The 19,347-nt window shown below is 51.2% G+C and overlaps 5 protein-coding genes across 5 annotated transcripts; 2 read left to right on the forward strand and 3 right to left on the reverse strand.

Moving 5' to 3' along the window:
* Nucleotides 1-60: 60 nt before the first annotated feature.
* PC9H_011670 (uncharacterized protein) lies at nt 61-1,270 on the reverse strand (the record flags this gene model as incomplete). The annotated part of the gene is made up of 5 exons (XM_036781153.1): nt 61-259; nt 314-413; nt 464-862; nt 914-1,008; nt 1,059-1,270. The coding sequence occupies 5 exons, from the start codon at nt 1,268-1,270 to the stop codon at nt 61-63; spliced, it is 1,005 nt and encodes a 334-aa protein (XP_036627008.1).
* An 811-nt stretch (nt 1,271-2,081) lies between these two features.
* On the forward strand, nt 2,082-3,306 carry LCL3 (putative endonuclease lcl3; the record flags this gene model as incomplete). The annotated part of the gene is made up of 7 exons (XM_036781154.1): nt 2,082-2,338; nt 2,425-2,519; nt 2,572-2,624; nt 2,670-2,792; nt 2,849-2,931; nt 2,983-3,072; nt 3,123-3,306. The coding sequence occupies 7 exons, from the start codon at nt 2,082-2,084 to the stop codon at nt 3,304-3,306; spliced, it is 885 nt and encodes a 294-aa protein (XP_036627009.1).
* A 255-nt stretch (nt 3,307-3,561) lies between these two features.
* PC9H_011672 (uncharacterized protein) lies at nt 3,562-4,702 on the forward strand (the record flags this gene model as incomplete). The annotated part of the gene is made up of 2 exons (XM_036781155.1): nt 3,562-4,354; nt 4,428-4,702. The coding sequence occupies 2 exons, from the start codon at nt 3,562-3,564 to the stop codon at nt 4,700-4,702; spliced, it is 1,068 nt and encodes a 355-aa protein (XP_036627010.1).
* Nucleotides 4,703-5,293: 591 nt separating this feature from the next.
* On the reverse strand, nt 5,294-7,824 carry PC9H_011673 (uncharacterized protein; the record flags this gene model as incomplete). The annotated part of the gene is made up of 4 exons (XM_036781156.1): nt 5,294-5,903; nt 5,959-6,034; nt 6,087-7,679; nt 7,731-7,824. The coding sequence occupies 4 exons, from the start codon at nt 7,822-7,824 to the stop codon at nt 5,294-5,296; spliced, it is 2,373 nt and encodes a 790-aa protein (XP_036627011.1).
* An 8,310-nt stretch (nt 7,825-16,134) lies between these two features.
* On the reverse strand, nt 16,135-18,430 carry PC9H_011674 (uncharacterized protein; the record flags this gene model as incomplete). The annotated part of the gene is made up of 10 exons (XM_036781157.1): nt 16,135-16,278; nt 16,358-16,493; nt 16,555-16,759; nt 16,814-16,913; nt 16,971-17,103; nt 17,157-17,266; nt 17,320-17,358; nt 17,490-17,615; nt 17,651-17,755; nt 17,897-18,430. The coding sequence occupies 10 exons, from the start codon at nt 18,428-18,430 to the stop codon at nt 16,135-16,137; spliced, it is 1,632 nt and encodes a 543-aa protein (XP_036627012.1).
* Between the last annotated feature and the right edge of the window lie 917 nt (nt 18,431-19,347).

The raw sequence follows: 19,347 nt of genomic DNA on the forward strand, positions 1-19,347 counted from the left end.
AAACAACGTGAATGGGTCCAGGTCTTGCTACCTGTCCCGCATGTAGCAACTTCGGGAACTTCAGCGAACGGTCGACGTGGCGGGGGCATTGGCTGCTTGGACTTGTCCGTCCGTTTGTGCTTTCAACAAGTTACCGACACCGAGGGCCACCGCGCTGACGGCTTGCGCGGCGTGGGAGGCCAATACTGCTCCAACGGGTCCTCCAACGCCTGCAGCTACCAGAGTTGCGGGTAGAGTACCAACGGTAATGAGAACAGCGCTGCGAGGAGAGTTCAGTATGTCACTTTCTACTAAGATGATGGGCAACGCTCACCTGATCGTCGTCATGGTTTTTGGATGCTCAGTGGTGAGGAAGTCAAGCGCGTTACAGGCGTTGAGGAGCCACTTTGGTGCATGAGCGATGGTTGTAACCGCTAAGATGACATGAGCAAAAGCCGCTTACGATGCTAAAAGGGTTCCTTACTCTCTTCTGGACTCGACTCGACCGGCTTCGAGGGAAGGACTACAGCGGTCTCAGCTTTCTTGGGAAGAGGCGCTGCGGAGATGACCTCCTTCGACACTTCGTCTTTGGAAGACTCCTTCTCCTTCCTGGTATTCCAAAAAGAAGAGTCTGTTGTCTTGGATTTGACTGGTATGGGCCTCTGGGGCTGTTCACTCGCATTCTTCGAATTCTTGCGCATGAGCCACAGCGAGTCCGAGCGCATAGACGACAAGGTCGGACGTTGGTGTCCCTTGACATCCTTGGTCTCTACGACCTCTTCAACAGATTCAGGTTCCTCGGTCTTGTTCTTCGTGAACCAAAATATCCCAGACGGTTTCGTTTGGACACGAATAGCCTCGGTTTCGGACGCATCAATATCCCCTGGTAATAGCGTTAGTCTGGGGGAGAGGTAAAGTCTCAAATAATACGTACATCCCATATTGCGCATAGCGATCTTGAATTTCTTCCAGTTCCAGCGATAGTTGCCACCATGGACCTTGGCCATCACTTTCTTCAACTCGTCCATCCTACGTCATCGTTTCAGTATAGAAACATGTCGTCTAGAGAGCAAACTTACCTCGCTTTCGCCTTTGGTTCCATGAAATGACGACCGACTTTGTGCCAGTATTCCTGCGGCACCTTGCGCTGAACACACCCCTCCTTGATTTGGTTCAACCATTCGTCGACAGGTAGGTCTTTCTTGGGGTTGCCCGTAAAGCGGGGACCGTCAGTCCAAGACGCGAATATCGGCTCAAGGTCGAAGGGCTTGATCTTGAATGCGTCGAGCATATTGCACGGTACGTAGTTGCGGTATGGTACTATGTTTGAATGAGCCTCTTACTGTTTGACCCTCCCTCTTATACATAAAGGCCTTCCTTTCAGCCTCATTGTCTGGGTGTGGCCAACCCACCGGCAGGCCTTTATCCCAAGGCCTAGGGTAGTAAGTAGGCACCCTAAATCTCCGCACCGAACCGTTAGGATGGTCACAAGAGATAACCGAATGAAAACCACGTTTACTGCTTCCCGATTTGTTGCATAATGGGTGGCATAAATCCCCAACACTAGATCAGGCAAGTGTTTGAAGGTTGCCTCGCCGGTACTGCCTCACGAGAGCGGACGGTCTCCACGAGGCGAACAATGGCATCACGTACCCTCAAACAACGGGTTGAATGGGCCACCGGAAGATAGCCGAACGTTTCTGCTCCCGGTTTCGCGTCTTTTGCCCCAACACACATGGGTTTCGAAGAGTGTGGAAGGATCCGGAAGAGACTTGCAGAACCTATACACTCTCTTACGGTGTTGTTAGCAATGCACTCCACGATTGCGGAAGCGAAGGTGCTCATGTCGGGCTGCTCTACAAGTTACGCCGGATGCGGGTCATGGCTTCAGAGGTCATAGCTTCAGAGGTATATCCATGATGTTACAGAGACCATGGGCACGAGAGTCAGGATTGCAGAAGAACTTTACATCGTGGAATTCACGCAACTATCAAAGTAGCTTCTTTATGTGTTTTGCTGGTCACTACCCGTGTGAAACAAGCTAGGATATTTATCAACTTAGAATTAAACTGAGCTTCGTGCCACTGTTCCACGTCCTGGCCATGCCCACCGAAGAACGTAAAGAAGGCTACGAAATTCGCGAGGTGATCCAGACGACTGCCTCAAACTTCTTCAATTCCCTCACAAACTCCCAAACTCCACTAGCGGTCGTTCTCCCCACCGCGTTTGCCCTTGGCTCGCTCTCAACAGTAGTTGGAACCTCTGTATACAGGCGGTACTTTCGTAGAATAAGAAATGCGGAATGGATTACCCCGGACGTCTTTCAAAAGCGAAAGTGGGTGAAAGGATACGTAACGAAGTGAGTTTCTCGATTACTGCTCGCTCGGTGTGCATGGTACGGGCGTGGCCGCTTCCGCTAGGACGTCTTATCAGTTGAGGACACAGTGTGGGGGACGCAGATAACTTTAGATTGTACCACACTCCCGGGCTGGGCTGGCGTTGGCCTCTGAAATTTCGAAGAATACCGGCCGCTACCAAAGGTCCGTGTTCCCCGCGTGTATAACATACCGTGGACTAACATTTGTGCTCCAGCACTCAAAGACAAGACCATACACATCCGAATCGCCGGAGTGGATGCTCCAGAAGTACGCGGTTACAATCCACGCAAAGCTAAAGTCTAACCTTTCAAGGGCGCTCATTTCGGCCGTCCAGCGCAACCGCATTCCGCGGAAAGCCTGCTCTGGCTGAGGAACCGCCTACAAGGGCGCACTGTCTACTGCCAGCTCCTCCGCAGAGACCAGTATAACCGCGTAGTGAGTTGCGTAGGTGTGGCTCCGGAGTCGGGCTTCTCACTGTGTTACCTACCTAGGTCGCGATCGTGGTGTCCCCGCGTCTGCTGCCGGGCTCGCTAGCGATTAGAAGGGGAGCCAACCTTTCGATAGAAATGCTAAAGTCAGTGTCCAAGCTCTGAGTCTCGAACAAATTCTGAAGGCGAATTTGCAGGGCTGGCTGCGGCACAGTGTACGAGCAGAGCAACGCTGAATACGGACAGTGGGGGAAAGAGCAGTATATGAGTGCGATGGAGGAGGCCAAGTGCGTTCTGTTTGTCTGCCATTTGCTCATCACTTACGGTATCCTCATAGATCGGCTCGTCGAGGCATGTGGAAGGCCGGTACAAATGGAGAAACGCCAGCTGAATACAAACGTCGCTACGCCAACAGCAGCCCCATTCCCACCTCGAAGGGACCTGGGGAAACTGACAGTACTGAGCCCGATGCGAGTGAGAGTCCGCGCAGAACGTGGTTGAGTCGGATTTGGAGAAGATAGCATGAACTGCTGAGATGTTCGAACTTCGAACAGTGGCTGAGTCCGAAACGACTTTCTTCTTCTTACCATTATCTGTATACCTTGGGGTGTTCTCTAGATCCAATTTTGTTTTAGCTACGCGCGATGCACGCCCTCAGGCACATGGACAGCCTGAGATTTCGACACCAATTGTCAGGTCAGCGGACCCGTTCCACGTTCCCAATATAAAGTGTTGGCGCTCTTGTTGCGCTCTTGAGCACTGCTTTGACTCGCAGTATGATCTCTCAGATTCCTACAGAGCTCGTTGGATCCGTCATCGCCCACGTCGACGACCGACCGACGCTGCACTCGCTCCTGGTCGCTTCGAGATTGATACGCTCAGAGACAGAGCGAATTCTGTACGAGGACGTCTCTCTCGGCAGCGCGGCGCTCAGCTGTGGTCAGAACATCCAACCCCTCCGCAGATTCCACGATACCGTAACCGACAAAGGAAACCATCGCCTCACACTTTACGTGCGCAGATTCACATTCTGCCTGAACTACCGTCTCGAATGCTCCTCAGAGCCCGGACAGCTGGTCGACGCGATCCTCAGTCGGCTGGTCAACCTGAGAGGGTTCGTATTCCTGGGCTCGTACTCAAGTCGCGAGGTCCCGCTGCACAAGACGCTGCATTGGAGCAGACCCCCGTTTGCATTGAAGAGGTTCACGTGGGATCACTCGATCAGGGACTGGGACACATTTCACTCTATTCTCAGCACTCACCCATCCATCACCCACCTCGAGGTGCGCGGCATCTCTGCACAACCCTTGGAAGCAACTCTCCTCCCTAATCTGCACACGCTGTGGGCCTCGGTTGATTTCACCGGGTGTCTGCCGCCGGACAGGAGGCTGCTCAGATGGAAGGCTGAAGTACACGGGTCGCCTGCAGAAATAGCGATATCTGATCGCGTGAAGGAGGTCATACGGAGCGTGCGGGTGTTCTCGATATACTCCCTTCGCATCCCCGCCTTCTCGCTCCTCCAGCACATGCCTGATCTAGAGTACTTCGACTTTCAGAATGGTCGAGATGGTGCGTTTGCCTTTCTCTTTGCCTCCTGTTCTCCGTTCGCCGGCTCGTGTTGACCGCTATCTACTCGCTGTAGACGCATACCTCATCCTACACACTCTCCTTGAAGTGCGGACGCCAAAACTGAAAGGGCTCCGCATCTCCGTCCCTTACGCCTTTGACGATTGGCGCACGGTTGAGCACGTATTTCTGCGTATGCCAACGCTGCAGTTCATCGACTTCCGCAGCCAGTATGGGGATTGCCAGTGGGAGCGCTGGCGTCGAGGTGCACCCCGTGCTGCTACCATCAAGGGCATACCTCTTATGGCATGCAGATTTGAGTGGGACTGGGAAAAGTTTGCGGAAGATTGACATATCATTTATGTGTATTTCCTTGTTGGAAAACGAGAAGACCAAGTACTATGGCGTATTCTACTGTCCATTTCCGTCCCCGTGCATAAAAACCAATGTAGGTCCCTACGGGGCAAGCCAGGGGTTAGGGATTGATTACGGTTATGATAAAGGCGGCCATTTGTGCAACGTTTGGGTCGAACGGTAAGTAGCGTTCTGATAGATAGATATATCCAACCCAACATACATCGGCGTTTAACAATCACTCAGGTTTTAGCAGGCCTGTAACATGCAGATGATAAAGCCCCGACATTTTGGTTTCGAGACGAGACGAGCTATTACTGGATTTAGCAAGCAGTCGTTCACCCATCCTGCCACACTATTTTCTACCGCATACATAGCACAGCATAGCCAACAGGTAGTTATGTGCTTCGGAAGTTGTCGCTTGTAAGTAGCGAGGGTGGTGATCACATAATATTCCAATCCAGTCAACGGCTATGTCATATATATTATGAGATGTGTACAGGGAGAAAAGGAAGAGAATGTATAGCCATGGAGAGCACAATTTCGAGGAACAGCAAAGAGGCTGGATGGAGGGCATCATCACAGCGATTAGGACTTATACTGTCGGGGTTGTTCTCCTAAGGCAGCCAGAAATTTCTCGAAGGTCAAACACCCTCCCATAGTTTCGAAATCAATGGTAACCTCGTCGACAGTGGGAGGATTGACCTCAACGGAGTTTTCGGAATGAGGACTTGAATGAGGACTCGGTTCAACGGGAGGGAGTTCTTCATCGTAGATCATATCTACATTCCGGCGTTTCCGAGTCCTTCGCCCAGTAGAAGCGGTTTTGGCTTTCTCAAGTTGATTCTCAAGCTTGACCGAGTTCTCAAAGGCCTTATGGAATAAACTCCAAAGACCATCGAGACAATATCGTAGCGGCTCGAACGCAGGCTGTATCCCACTGAACACTGGCCTTGGCTTGGTTAAGAAGCTTGACTTCGCTTCGTAGGCGTCTGCATATGTACCAGCCCATTTCAGTATTGCTGAGTTGGTCTCTTTGACAAATGGCTTCTCCTTGTCGAGGGTGAAGTCTACCGCTGCCCAAACGAAGACGTAGAACAGAGATTCGAGATCGTGCCGGTAGAGATGAGAGGGTGGTTCAGCACCAATCAAGAGATCAAGCGCCATAAAACGTGCGGTGCTTCGTGTGAGCCCCCAACTGAGCAACGGCGGATGATAGATCCCAATCGTTGAGAACACCGACACAGCGAGACTTTTGTTGCCATAACAGATTTTTTTCACTGATGTCACGATGAAGGATGTTTCCGGTTTTCATCGCAGCGTGATGACCTTTTAGTGGAGTTAGATCTTAGACGAACACTGGAAGAAGGAGAGGACATACATTCTACAATATCGAGGTATACATCGAGGAAATCGTCGCATGTCGGGACCTCCCATAGATGGTTGTACTGTTCAACAATCATGAGCGTGAAATAACGCTGCTCGAGATTGTGCGCCGTGGTCATGGAGCGGAACAGGTCCCCCGGAAGCTGTATAGATGTCCCCTTGAGCACCATCGCAAAGTGGACCTTGGGAAGGTGAGGTCTCATGCGCCCCAGTTTATCGCGCCGGAGCTCGTGAATCAATTCTGCTTCAAGACTCGGTCGCGTAGACAAGGGCCAGCTAAGCTTGACTACCATAGGGACTTGAGGAGGGGATTCCCCAGATGTCGTGGTTCCGTGGACCATTCCCATGCCGCCAGAATCCTTCGTGCTGTTGTTGGCGCCTGGCGTATCGGCCGCGACCTGCTCTGGCTGGGTGCCACTTCCCTTCACTGCTTGAATGGGACGGCCGGGAAGGACTAGTGAGCCTCGGCCGTTAAGACCTTGGTATGTGTATAATGGATTACCGGAGATTTCGAAGTGAGAGTAGAGATCGTTCTCGAAGCCCTTCACATACGTAGCGCCTGCGTCATCATCGCGCACAGGCAAATGGAGGAACGCGCCGTCCAGCGAAACGAGGGGAGCGGAAAGCGGGGAGTCGGGGCTAGGGGAGATGAGGGGTTCGAATCCAGCCTGAACAACGTCGCACTTGGCAAGGGCCAAAGCCACCATCGCCAGCTTTTGTGGGTCTTTAGAAAAATCGAACTCCTCAGTGAAGATGGCGCCTATGCGGTCGTAGTAGTGCACCCATACGGTTTTATCCTTGATCACGAAGCCGGTAGCCCAACGCCTACACGCGGCTGCCATCATCTCGAGGGCATACCCAGCGCCCTGTGCCTCTTTCCGAGTCATTTGCTTGGGTCGATTCGAAGGACCTTGTTCTTCAGTGCCGAGAACGTCAGCGCTCCGACGCTTGTAACCAGACAGCGCCTTGAGTGGCGGAGAGGGTGCCAAGTCTGGCGTAGAGGCTATGACGCCCACATTAGCAGCCGCAAGCGTTGTTCCTTCGCGAATTGTGTCGATGGGGCGACGCACCCTGCGCGCTTCCTTCCGAAGCCTTTGTTCGCCGGGGCGAATTTGAAATTCAAGAAAGGCCTTGGAGAGCGACCAAGACACCTTGTAAGAGTCTTTGTGTGACTTAAACATGAAAAGCCCATCAGGTTTCCGAGGTGTGCCCGTGCTCTTCGATTGCTCGCTGCCGAGAGAAGCAAGATTGATATCGAGGGCATATTCGTCATCGCGGAATTTCTGGAATAACTCGTCCATGATAGTCTTGAACGGCGAATACAGGGCAGTTTCCGGCAGGCCTTTGCTGAGCGCCAAGTTGTATTCGGCCAAGCCTTGATAATCTAGCGTCCACGTCTTTGATGTGATATACTCTGTGTCTTTTTCCGTGAAACCATACACATGCTTCACGAAGTCGTCAACTGACACATCACGGAGCGTTCGATTGCGAAGGTCCGCCTGCAGGGCAGCGTCCATGTTGTCGCGAGTGCGGTGCAGAGCGCCAGTTGTACCTTGCTTGTTGGGAGTAGAGTTTGTAGACGCCATACCTAGTTCATGTCGAATGAGTGAAGGAAGTGAATCGTCTAGAAGAGGCTCACTGGAGTCGGAGTCGTAACCACTCAAATATTCGTCTGAGTAGTCATAGTGTAGTAATGAGTTAGAAGATATGGTGTCACTCATGTTGGAGGCCATTTTATGCGATGTATTTGAGGGACCTTATCGGACAAAAAGCAATGCATAAGCGCTCTGAACCCTGAATCACCCGAGTTCACGAAGGATTCTGAACTATCCTCAGGTATCATTGCTTTTCACGCAATGGGTATGATTTTCTTTACAGATATACATATGTACTGGCATTGTGCACAATGAATCACTGTTTATCATGATGAATCACTACGGTCAAATCATATGCAGCGGTAAATACCACTTTGCCTAAACATGCAAATTCACAACAAATCCTCATGGATCACGGAATGGTGAGTAGTTATGCATATGCATAAGCTGTACCACTGGTGACGGCCTAAGCCTATGTTATGCAGAGCAGGATTCCATAAACATAAGCCTTTCTAGGAAAACTGTGATTCACTGTCTGTCAACGTTCGGTTTGAAGTCATTGCTCAAAGTTCAGTCAAAGTCGTCTTACCATGACCACCCCTGTTGACCAATTTCGTGCTAGTTATGCCGTCCTTGAACAACGTGTCACCACTGCACTTCGCACACAGGTAGGGGCAGTCCAACAGCTGTCCGAGGTGCGAGACCAAGTTCTCAGTCTCTCCTCAGCTGCAGAGCAGGTACGTCATGTGTCATATACCAAAGCTGTTCTCAATGCCTCTGTCCAGCACCTGCAATCATTTTCTGCCGCTGAATATGCAACACTGCAAGCCAATTGCACGGTGATGGCTAACGACCTTGATGCTGCCTGCCATCGCTCTTTGGATCCGCCCCATGGACCAACATTGGTCGTTGCTCAGCGTGTTCATACCGGAGGAAGAGGACGTCCACGAGTACACATTGACCCAACATTCTTGGAGTCTGCTCTAGAGCTTCGTGGCACTACCCATCTTGCTGAGGTCTTCAATTGTTCTGCAAGATCTGTTCGTCGACGCGCTCTGGAGCTCGGCATTGCCCTACCTGCTGCGCCCGTTCGCAACATCGTTGAGGTCGACGGTGAGCAAGTCGCCCAGTACACATCTACGTCGGCTCCTGTCTCCACTCTGAATGACGAAGAGCTTGACCAACATATCCGCTCCATTTTGGAAAGCTTTCCAAATGCTGGACGTCGTATGATCGATGGACATCTCCGTGCCTCTGGCCATCGTCTCCCACGTGAACGTGTCACCATGTCCTACCTCCGTGTTCACGGCACACCTGCAATCTTTGGAAACCGACATATTGCTCGCCGCCGCTATTCTGTTCCCGGCCCTAACTCTTTGTGGCATCATGATGGACAGCATGGTCGGCTCTGTTTCATTCTCCTTCTCAACAAATCTTCTGAACACTCTCAGGTCTTATACGTTACAAGATTGTCATTCATTGCTTCATTGATGGATTCTCCCGCTTCATCACCGGTTTGCGAGCCCATAACAACAACCGTGCATTGACTGTGCTGGAACTCTTCCATGATGCTCGTGAGATGCATGGTGACCCAAGCCGTGTTTGAGGGGACCATGGTGTGGAGAACCTAGCTGTGGCAGCTTGGATGGAGGAGTATTTTGGAATAGAACGGGGATCATACATCTGGGGACGGTTTGTTGTTAACTTTTCTCCTTTGCCTCAAGCTCATGATGATTCTCAGAAGTGTTCACAACACCCGAATTGAACGGCTATGGTACGACCTAACTCATGGGTTTGGCCTCAAGTGGAAGGACTTCTTCCATGATCTTGAGTGCAACCATGGCCTCGACCCTCAGCGCCCTGGCCACATTTGGCTTCTCCATTACCTGTTCCTTGAGGCCATTAACGAGGATGCCCAGGAGTGGGTCGAGGCTTGGAATTCCCACAAGATCAGCATCCGTGGTGAGCGTGCCCGCAGTCCCCGTGACATGTATATCTTTGGAATGCTTCAGGAAGGCGCACGAGGAATTGAGCGGTTTCTGGAACCTGTTGCAGAAGATCTGGCAGCGGAGGACATCATTGGATATGGTGTTGACTGGGAGGTCCTTGATGACACACAGCTCATGACCCACCTTCTTGAAAACAATCCAGAGGACTGGGACAACGACAATCCCTTTGCTCCAGCAACCACACCATCAAATCTGAATAAGGTAGACTGCGAGCCGCCGGTGATGCCGCTCTCACCACATCAGTTTGGAGCACTCACCCAGGAGCTTCATTCCCGGCATGATGTTATGTCACGTAATATGAACACTCGCAGACTTCTTTGGGTAGATGCTTTGGCCACTTGTTATAGAATGTATGATGGCTTTTAATTTAACACTCTCTTGTTTACATAATAGTACTATTACAACTGCTAGTTCCAGTATCTCTGAACTGCTGGGAGTTGTCTGCGAACTCTTTGATAGTGTGAAGCCCGGGCCACATCTATGCTTCGCACTGAGTTATGGTACCCAGTTGAGGCTTCACCTGGACCAACCACAACCCACATCAGACCACCTGGATAGGCAAGAGGTGGTGCGTTAGCATGATTCCCCAAGTGGACTTGGTCTCCTGCTGCTCCACCAGCAACAACATTATGTCCACCAGTACTACCTCCACTCCTTTGGCCTTGAGCCTCTGCCATGGTTGATTTGCTAGGCATGGTGCTGCCATGCATGTCATTTCCATTGAAAAGCCTGAAGAGAATCAGCTTTTACAAATACAAATTTTAAATCAACTCACCACAATGTGTTGGGCCCATTGTCAAGGTAAACTCCCCATCTGAGAAACACAAAGTTCCACTCCCCTTCCTTGCACCGCTTTCCAAGCTGCATGCATGTTGACATTGTCTTATCACGGTCCAAATGCATGGGGCTGCAGTAGTTATGACAGATGAACAGGTTGCCACCTGCACTGCCAAGGGGGTCCACACCATGAGCAACAAAGTGCTTCCCAAGAGCCTTGGTGACTGGGGAGTAAACAGACTGCCCTGTTGTCACCAAGGTGTCAGCAACCTACCATCATTCATCAACACAAATTCATCTAGATTTAAAGGACTCTTACCTTTGCGTGGCCAAACAAGGCATGGATCTCCTCTACCTCCTTGGCCATCATGTCCTTGTAGGGGCCATATCCACTGGCAGGATTGCCTCCCTGGGGCAGGCGTGATCCGAGGGCCTTCATGCTCCCCCATGCAAAAGCTCGAAAACCCGCACCTCGTTTGACACTGCTGAGCTTATCAGTCATCTTCTTATGCTGTGACATTTCATCAAGTGTTTCTTGAGTAAATGCCTGATATTGCACCGCACCAACCTACAGCGATGTCAGAGTATGGCCTTCATAATATAATGACACTTACCAGAAGGCCATCATTAACCAGAAGGGTGACATCTTTGGTACATCGCTTGTACACCTCTGAGCGAGCCTTGATTTGGCGGAGTTTGAGGTCATCAGGGTGGTAGTAATGGGGCTCTTCACTCTTCTTGCTCCCCTTGACCAGCTGATCATCTTTATGTTATTTGGCATATCAATGACACATGTAGGAGACTCACCATGGGGGGCAAACGATCCTCTGGAGGAGCAGTGGTGATGACACATCCCTCATACTGCTCATACCCCTCCAACTCATCCACCGCAAACCTACGAATGCACCACTCATCCTCTGTCAGAGTATTGCAATTCACACAACTGTTGGTGAATTCATCAGGCATCCTGAACTCCTCAGAATCGAACAATGGAGCATTGGGCAGGTCGACCAGTGGCTGAGTAGGAATATTGGAAGAGTTGACAATATGATGGGGCTGAAGGTTGGGTGGTGGTACACTAGGGTCCACTGGGCTTTCTGGACGTGGGGTAGGAGAAGGGGAAGGGGAAGGGGAAGGGGCAACCGATGAAGCAGGGGAAGGGGCAGCCAAGGGTAAAGGAGACAAGTAAGTTGCACCATCTAATTCCAGATGCTTTCGACGTCTCTTGGGTGTCTTCTTCTTTGGCCGTGGCACTGCCTTCTCTTCCAAGTTTCGTTTCTTCGACCGGAAGTTACTGTACTCGGTGTCCTTGTTCTTGGAAACAAGAGCTTGAGTTTCCTCGAGAATCACCCTCAACACCTCTGGTATCTCATGGGTCCTTTCAAAAGCTTTAAGATTCATCCCCCTCAGATGGCGGTGCAACATTGAGAGGTTGACATTGCTGGTCTAGCAGTGAATCACCAGTCAAACAACAATATCTGAGAGTTATTTCCTAGACATACCTGAATACCACGGTGCTTGAGAGCACCCTCCAGCCAGACTTCCCATGCATGGATAAAGTTCTCCTGGCTAACCAGAAAGAACACCGAGCAAGGATGAGATACCCGTGGAATGGTCTCCACATGCTCACACATCACCTTGAGCACATTTTCAGCAGTGCAAGGCAAGTTGTTAGGGGATTCATCAGCCTGGGTCTAGTCATGTTAGTCCCCCCCTCTCATAATTCTGCCACTGTGCTTACCTTCTCTGTGGTATCCTCTTCAGCATCAATAGCCGCTGGTGGCATCCAGCGAAGCAGGATTTCACCCAAGGTTTCACGCCAAACATTGTAGCGGTAGGTCTCGAGAACATGTGGGGACTCAACACTGAATAAGTATCCACTATCACAGATGGTGGTCATAGCCTTGGCCAATCCTGACTCCTGTGCTATTTTAGAGAACACTCCCATCAGAATACACCAATAACATACCTTAACTGCAGTCCGCCAGGTCTCCTGTCTCCATGTAGTGACAGTAATCTTCCGCATCTGTTGAAGAGCCTGAATGGCTCCCCGACGGATGCTGGTAGTTAGTTTCTGTCCTTGTGTGAGTATATTAAATATCTCGCAGAGAGTGGTCACTCACATCAGGTGTATCAAAGAAGTGCTGCAAAGCTTCAGCCCAAAGCTGGCAGACCTGGAGCTGTAGGCTAGGGTCTGTACGTATCATTGCCTTCCACTCGACTGGAAGCTTGGCCTCCCAAAATGTCTCCAAAACCCTCATCCCATCCACTTCTTCGTCACTGTCTCCTTCTTCGTCATCTTCATCATCACTAGCACCTCCCACCAGCATATTGGACTTTGACAGCTGATAGAGAACATCAACAAGCAGAACTATAAAATGGCAGAAGGACACTCACAGGCAAGGACATGCACTCCCTCAGTGCTTCATTGAGCCTACCTCGGGCCTCAGTATCTTTCTCCAGGGCCAGAAGGACAAAAATGTCAATGAAAGCATTCACTGAATGCTCAGTCGGCATAGAGCTGCCATTCAGGCAGAAGGAGAGCCAGTCTGTGATACGCTCAGCCTGGATGAATTATTTGAGCTTCAAAATACACGGTCTGAAGATTGCTCACTCACCAACTGCTGATGTTTGCTCAAAATCTTGGCAGCTACGGAGATCTTCCAGTCAGCATAACCTTGGGCCCGCTCTTCCTCATCCACTTCATGGATCCATCGGAATAAGCTTAACAGCGGTTCTTGTCTAATCCATGAGCGATCTGCGAGATCTAGCTCAGGATCCTCATTTGTGACAACAAAAAGAGGTTCAGAGGGCATTGGTCTACTATATTGAATGAGTTCTTTGCAACAGATGGAGTAGATCTCTCTTACAGGTGTTCAATGCCTTGAAAGTGGCGGTAGAAGTGAGAGTTCAACCAACTGCCAGTTTAGGTAAGTGCTACTTCCTGGTTCTCACAGCACTGCCACCCTTCCTAGACGACGATGAGTCGGACAGGCCTCTGAATTACCAGTTTACTTTACCTCTCATGACACTCAAAACTCCGCCAATCATCTCTTACACCATTCCATCATGATTGTCGTTCACAAAATTGCCAACTACTGTAATACTCAGTGACACAGAATCCTCCTCAGATGATAACTGGCAGAATGAATCACATTGCTCCTTTGTTGGGGTGCGTACGCCTGGATATGGACTGTCATCTGGGTTTGGTTAGTGGTACATGGGATGTACAGACAGAATGGCGGACTCACGGCGAGGACAAGGGAGAGGTCCACTGAGCCCATGTCAACAACGCTCATAGATAAAGATGGAGCGAACTTACTTAGGACCGAGTTCCTGTCTGTGAACCGCCACCCACCGATAGGCGCTATCTCGGAGTCCGTACCTGAGGACTTCTGCGGATATTTTGGATAAACTGTCGAACGAACATCAATATTTCTTTCCGAGTGAGCGCCGTGCGTAAAGCGCTTTACGACTCTTACCATCCCGTTGAGCACGACATTAGGCGCTTGGACCGAAGTGCCATTCGAATCAAGGAAGACGGTGCTATGCGTTCTAAAGGGCTCTATTGTTAGGACGGGAAAACGGAGTATAAAGAAGACTGACCGGCGTAGGATCTCTCATGGAATTTACCAGCAATCCACTGAATGGAGAATTTTTCGAATAGCAGGACGGCAGCGCAGACGAAGAAGGCAAACAGAAGTTTGCCCATTACGTCGACTGCACGTCGAGAATTATCGCTAACTTCGCCATCTTGCCTTCTATTAATGAGGTGATTGAAGCTGACCCAGTTTACCAAGGTCCATGCGAATAGAGCGACGTATCTGACAATGTCACGAATTAGACCGCGAAGTGCTTGCCTTCCTGTATATAATTACCTGTGTAGTACTTCCATTCAATCCACATACCGGCGCGTAGCAACAGCCACAACGTCAATGGTTGAACGGAGTACTGATGGAAAGATTCGCCTATAATATCCATGAGCAAAACCTTCATCAAAACACAACAATTGAGACATACGACGCATGTCTTGACAAGGCCAAATTTGACAGCTGTAAACTGTCAGCTGTTCCAGTAACATCATATTCGACGCCGGTCATGTTGTCGATCAAAGCTTCTCGGTGCTCGCCACTGCTTCGTTCGTCGCGCCGACAATTCTGGAGCGATGCGGCCCTCGACGAATGGATAGCGTCCCCCAAGCACCTAGTTATGCGAAATACATTTCATCGGGAACGCGTCTCGGACCTGTACATCACTTTACCAACCCGCGATGGTACAAGGCGTCAGTGGACCGAGCCTAAAGACGGTGCACCACTAGGTTACGGGCACCACCTCGCTTTCTTCCACCCCCGCAATGCCGAGGCTAATCTGCGCAAAGACGGAACCGACGCAGAATTCTGCCCACCCGAGCCGTTCACGCGGAGGATGTGGGCTGGAGGGAAGATCACTTGGAACACGGAGAAGCCATTGCTCATCGGTCGGGTAGCCACGGCGACGTCCACAATAGGCTCCATCGAAAAGAAGGGATTTGAGAAGTATCGAGGCCGCGAGAGGAGCTGAGCAACGTCCTGCGTTGGGGAGGTAAGCGTGTCTTTGTGTGTACGTGTGGAGGGACTTACCTGCGTTGCTCGTCGTTCCAGATAACCGTCGTTAGCAGCAACGGCGTTGATCGTGACAAGGGTGAAGCTAGAGGGAGAACGAGTTAGAGCGCACGATCAAGAGAGACGAAGTGGGGATTCAAAGAAGAAACCAGCGCTCGAAACGGAGCGCGGCACAAAAGAATGCAGGGATGGGAGAACAAGGACGATCAATACATGGTACGCACCTTTGGTTGGTTGGTTGGACACGGTAACGACGTCCTCGTAGATGCAATCGATGCGTTCATGTTGGCTCAATCAGGCCTGATAGGCACGCAGTTATTTGCGAGAATGATTATGCCAAGATGAACGATGTTAGTTCACGGTCGTTCGATTGAGGGGGACACTCAGAATGCAGTGATGGCATTCACAAGGAAGGCGGGACAGGATGGCACAGCGAGCGAACACTGACGCGCCCACAGACAGCAAGACGGGGATGCCAGACGGCGGGGGGGGGGCGTGCGCTCAGGCGTTTATCATCGTGAATCCACTGTCGAAGAGGCTGGCGGCGCGGCACAGACAGGCGCTTATTTGATGCTCGCGAGATGACGATGTTCGAGAGGCGTGCTGGTGGTGATATTCAAAGCTCGAGGATCGAAAACGTCAGGCACGGGGGCGTGAGTTTGGGACTGGTTGAGTCGACCTGTAACTCGGAGCAGCTCGTATGATGCTCGACGAAAGGAAAGGAGGCTGGGAGACGTACCACAAGAGGTGATAGCAAGCTGCGGTGCTAGAGTTCGTCCGTTGGCTGCACGCCATCTCATCTTCCGGCGGCGGCCATTCGAGCGTAGGCAGGAGTTGTCTACAGTCTCGCCGGGAAGCAGCGTATAGGTGCGATGGGCTAGTCAAGCTGAACGTCAAGCTGGACGGGGGGATGCAGACGAAGGTGTCTGCGCTTGCGCGTGGTAAATGTGACGGGATATGGATCCACGATGGCACAGCGCGAACACTGACGCACACGCAGACAGCAAGACGGGGATGCCAGACGTCGGGGCGCCGTGCGCGCTGACGTTTACCATTGTGAATCAATCCACTGCCCGCTGCTTGCCAATGACCGAGCCCATCCGAGAGTTGGGGATCATGAACTTGATGGTGACTGCGCGACTTCCCGGCACAGAGGGGACGTCAAATGGTTCGTCATTGATACGGCGAACTATCAATCCAAAGGCCTGAGTACATTCGGTATCAATAACTGTGTGCAGGGTAAAGAAGAGTACGTGAGAAGTTATGATAGATAAAAAGAATCACCAACAAGAATCTCATTGCTGGAATCGTCTTGTTCGTGAGCTCTCCTGGAGTACAGTGCAAATCACGTACGATATTGGACACACTTCCAAAGCAATTCCCCGTTCTCGGCAGATTTCCATTAATCTGGGATGCCTTACTAGAGAAAATCTACGCAACGTCAGGCACTTGTAAGACGGTAAACTCGCGGAGGAACTCACCCATGGCCAATCCGCTTCGTGCCCAGGAGGATGGCGTCGTACATATTCATATCAGCTTCAGTGCCGTCACCAAACGTTTCGCCGGCATGGAATAGGAAGGGAGTTTCAACGCCCTTTTCCTTCTGCCTCTCTCTGAATTGCAACAGAGGTTCGAGGTAATCAATTAGAGGCTTCAACTCGTTCTCATTTCCGACCAGGTCGAATCCTACAACGGTGATCAGCAATCGAACGTGTTCGTGGTATCGAGGAATAAACCAACCTGCAATGAGGTGGGGAAATTCCTTCTTCAATGCAATACAATCTTCGGTGTACCTCGTCAGCTCCTCGGGCGTAATGAAACGAAGGGTTGTATTAATGATCTAGCATGACATCGATATCTGAGCAACATTACAATCACGGCAAAAGCTGACACTCACCTTGGCTCCGATGAATTCATCTTCACGACCTTGCTTCTGCAGGTCTTCTTTGACCTCCTTCAGAACTTCATCAAACATGACGAGCCATTCACGATGAGGAACACAATCATTCCCGTCGGCATCGTCCATGAATCTGGACCACGGGCATAAATAATTGACCGGTGCAATGTATAGCAAGAAGTATACCTATGACGGAAGTTGATACGAGGTTCAACATATGAGATACCGTCGGCGATAGAAGTCAAGAGGAACTCTTTGACGTAGTCGCGGAATATTGGCGCGTAACGTGTCAAGCACTAGACAAGCCAACATCAATCCAACGAATCTGAACTAGCAACGGCACACTTACGCTGGCAACCGAGAATGTGTTGGTGAATTTTTGCCAAATCTAGTCACCAAATGAGTCATCAAGCCGCACGCGTTTCAGATCTATATACCTTGGCCACTGTGTTATGAGTTCCATACGCTTCAGACGGATTGATCATTGCATACCTGGGTGCTGCTACATCGGATTCACACCCGGCACTCCAGGATGAACGCCGACCTGGGCGGGCCAGAAGCGTACTGCTGTTGCTGTGGTTGCTGGCGCATCAGGCTTGGGCCCGCAGGAGACATCCCCACACCGACGATGTACGGAGGGTACGCCTGTACGCCGGGGTGTCGCTGGTGCTGAGGGGTACCCACGACGCCGCCATCATGCGGCATCCCATGAGCATGGGTTGAGGCGTTCCGCGTCCGACGGGTTTATGTGATTCGTGGGGTTTGGGAGCCTCGTTGCGCTCGAGCTGTTATAAGCATTGAGTTCCATTCCGACGCGCTTTCCTTCGGCCATCTCATTTCAGAATACCACGAACCAGTCAAGAGAGAAGAGACATACGACAGCCTGTGTGAGAGCCACTGAATCATCGCGCGATGAGTTTCGTTACATGATCTCGAACTCCGTTCTCCCAGTCATCCCAGCAGACGGCGAGCAGCGTACTATGCCGCCCCTTCCCGCCGCCCCTCTCAGCCGGGACGACGATCCCCTCCTTCTCCTCCTGCAGACAAAAACTCCATCGCATCGCCGCCGCCTCGACCTTCATCCCCATTCTCTCCGCACTCCGCACTGACGCTGCGTTGCTCGTATTCGCCGTCCACTGCACGCGCCTCCAGCCCAGCCCGCCTTGCGCAGGGACCTCCAGGATATACCGCATCGCTGCCCCGATAGCGTGCGTCGACACATGCGTGCGCTGGTACTCAGGCAATACGATCACCGGCCCCAGCTCCACAGATCTCCTCATTGTCGACATCCCGAGGTACCCAATCACGCCGGCGATGCAATCTTTTTCCTCCGCCCCCTGCTCGAGCTTGAGCTTGTCGATGATGGTGAGAAGGAGGTAGTCCGGGCTCGCTTGGAAGGGCCCCACGACATTCACCAGGAAATCATCGAGCTTGGTGAAATGGAAGGGGATGAAGCGCATCGTCTCGGGGGTTTTGGTCGCGGCGGCGTAGAAGGGGATGGCATGGACGGAGGGGATGAAATGGACGAGCTTTATTTTGGGGGTTTGCTGAATGTCGAGGTTGAGGGGGTTTGTATAGGTTCGTGTGTAAGACGCTTTGCTTTTCGGACCAAGCCGCAACGCAGCATTCTTCCCATGTTATCCTGATTTTGAAGAGGTCTAAGTGCTCTGACCGTGCTCTGACCGATCACGTAGGAGGTGTAGGAGTCGGGCCTGTCGAGTAACGAGTTTTGAGCCAGGCCGTGTGCCAGGAAGCCGCCGGAACGACAGCGACAAAGGAGAAGGTGGTTCACAACGAGAGCGCCGAGTGTGTACTGGGCGTCAGAACTCGAGGACCCTGCCGGAATCAGAAGCGGAATCAAAACTCTCAAGGACTTCGTTGGCTTGATGCATCCCTGGATTGCCAGCTCATCGCCTGTGTCACGCATCAGCTCACTCTTCGCGACGCAACGAGCCCTGTCTTTCAACAAAATCAGGTGATCGTCTACTATATAACTCAAGCAGGAAACTAACAAACCTCATCCTGTTGTGAGTACCCCGGTCGCTCGGCCTCTACAGTCTGAGCTCCCGTCGTAACTGGGGGAAAGCTTGGATAACTTCATTCTTGCCTCTCCTTACGTTCACATCTCATCTCTCCCCATTGCCAAAGTCCCTCACTCCCCGTCATACTTCCACAATGTGTTCGACATTGGATCCAATATCTTACAAGGACTCGGAGTATTGACCCAACATACTTCACTCATAATATCAACGGAACATGAATATATGTTCTTCCGTACTCAAGTAGCCCAGCTCGAGTAACAAGTCTATGTAACTCAGGATGATCGCAACAGAGACCTTGATCTTTTCATCTCCATGCTGTGTAAGTGTTTGCCCGT

Source organism: Pleurotus ostreatus, assembly GCF_014466165.1.
Source record: "Pleurotus ostreatus strain PC9 chromosome Unknown scaffold_9, whole genome shotgun sequence".
NCBI classification, from domain to species: domain Eukaryota; kingdom Fungi; phylum Basidiomycota; class Agaricomycetes; order Agaricales; family Pleurotaceae; genus Pleurotus; species Pleurotus ostreatus.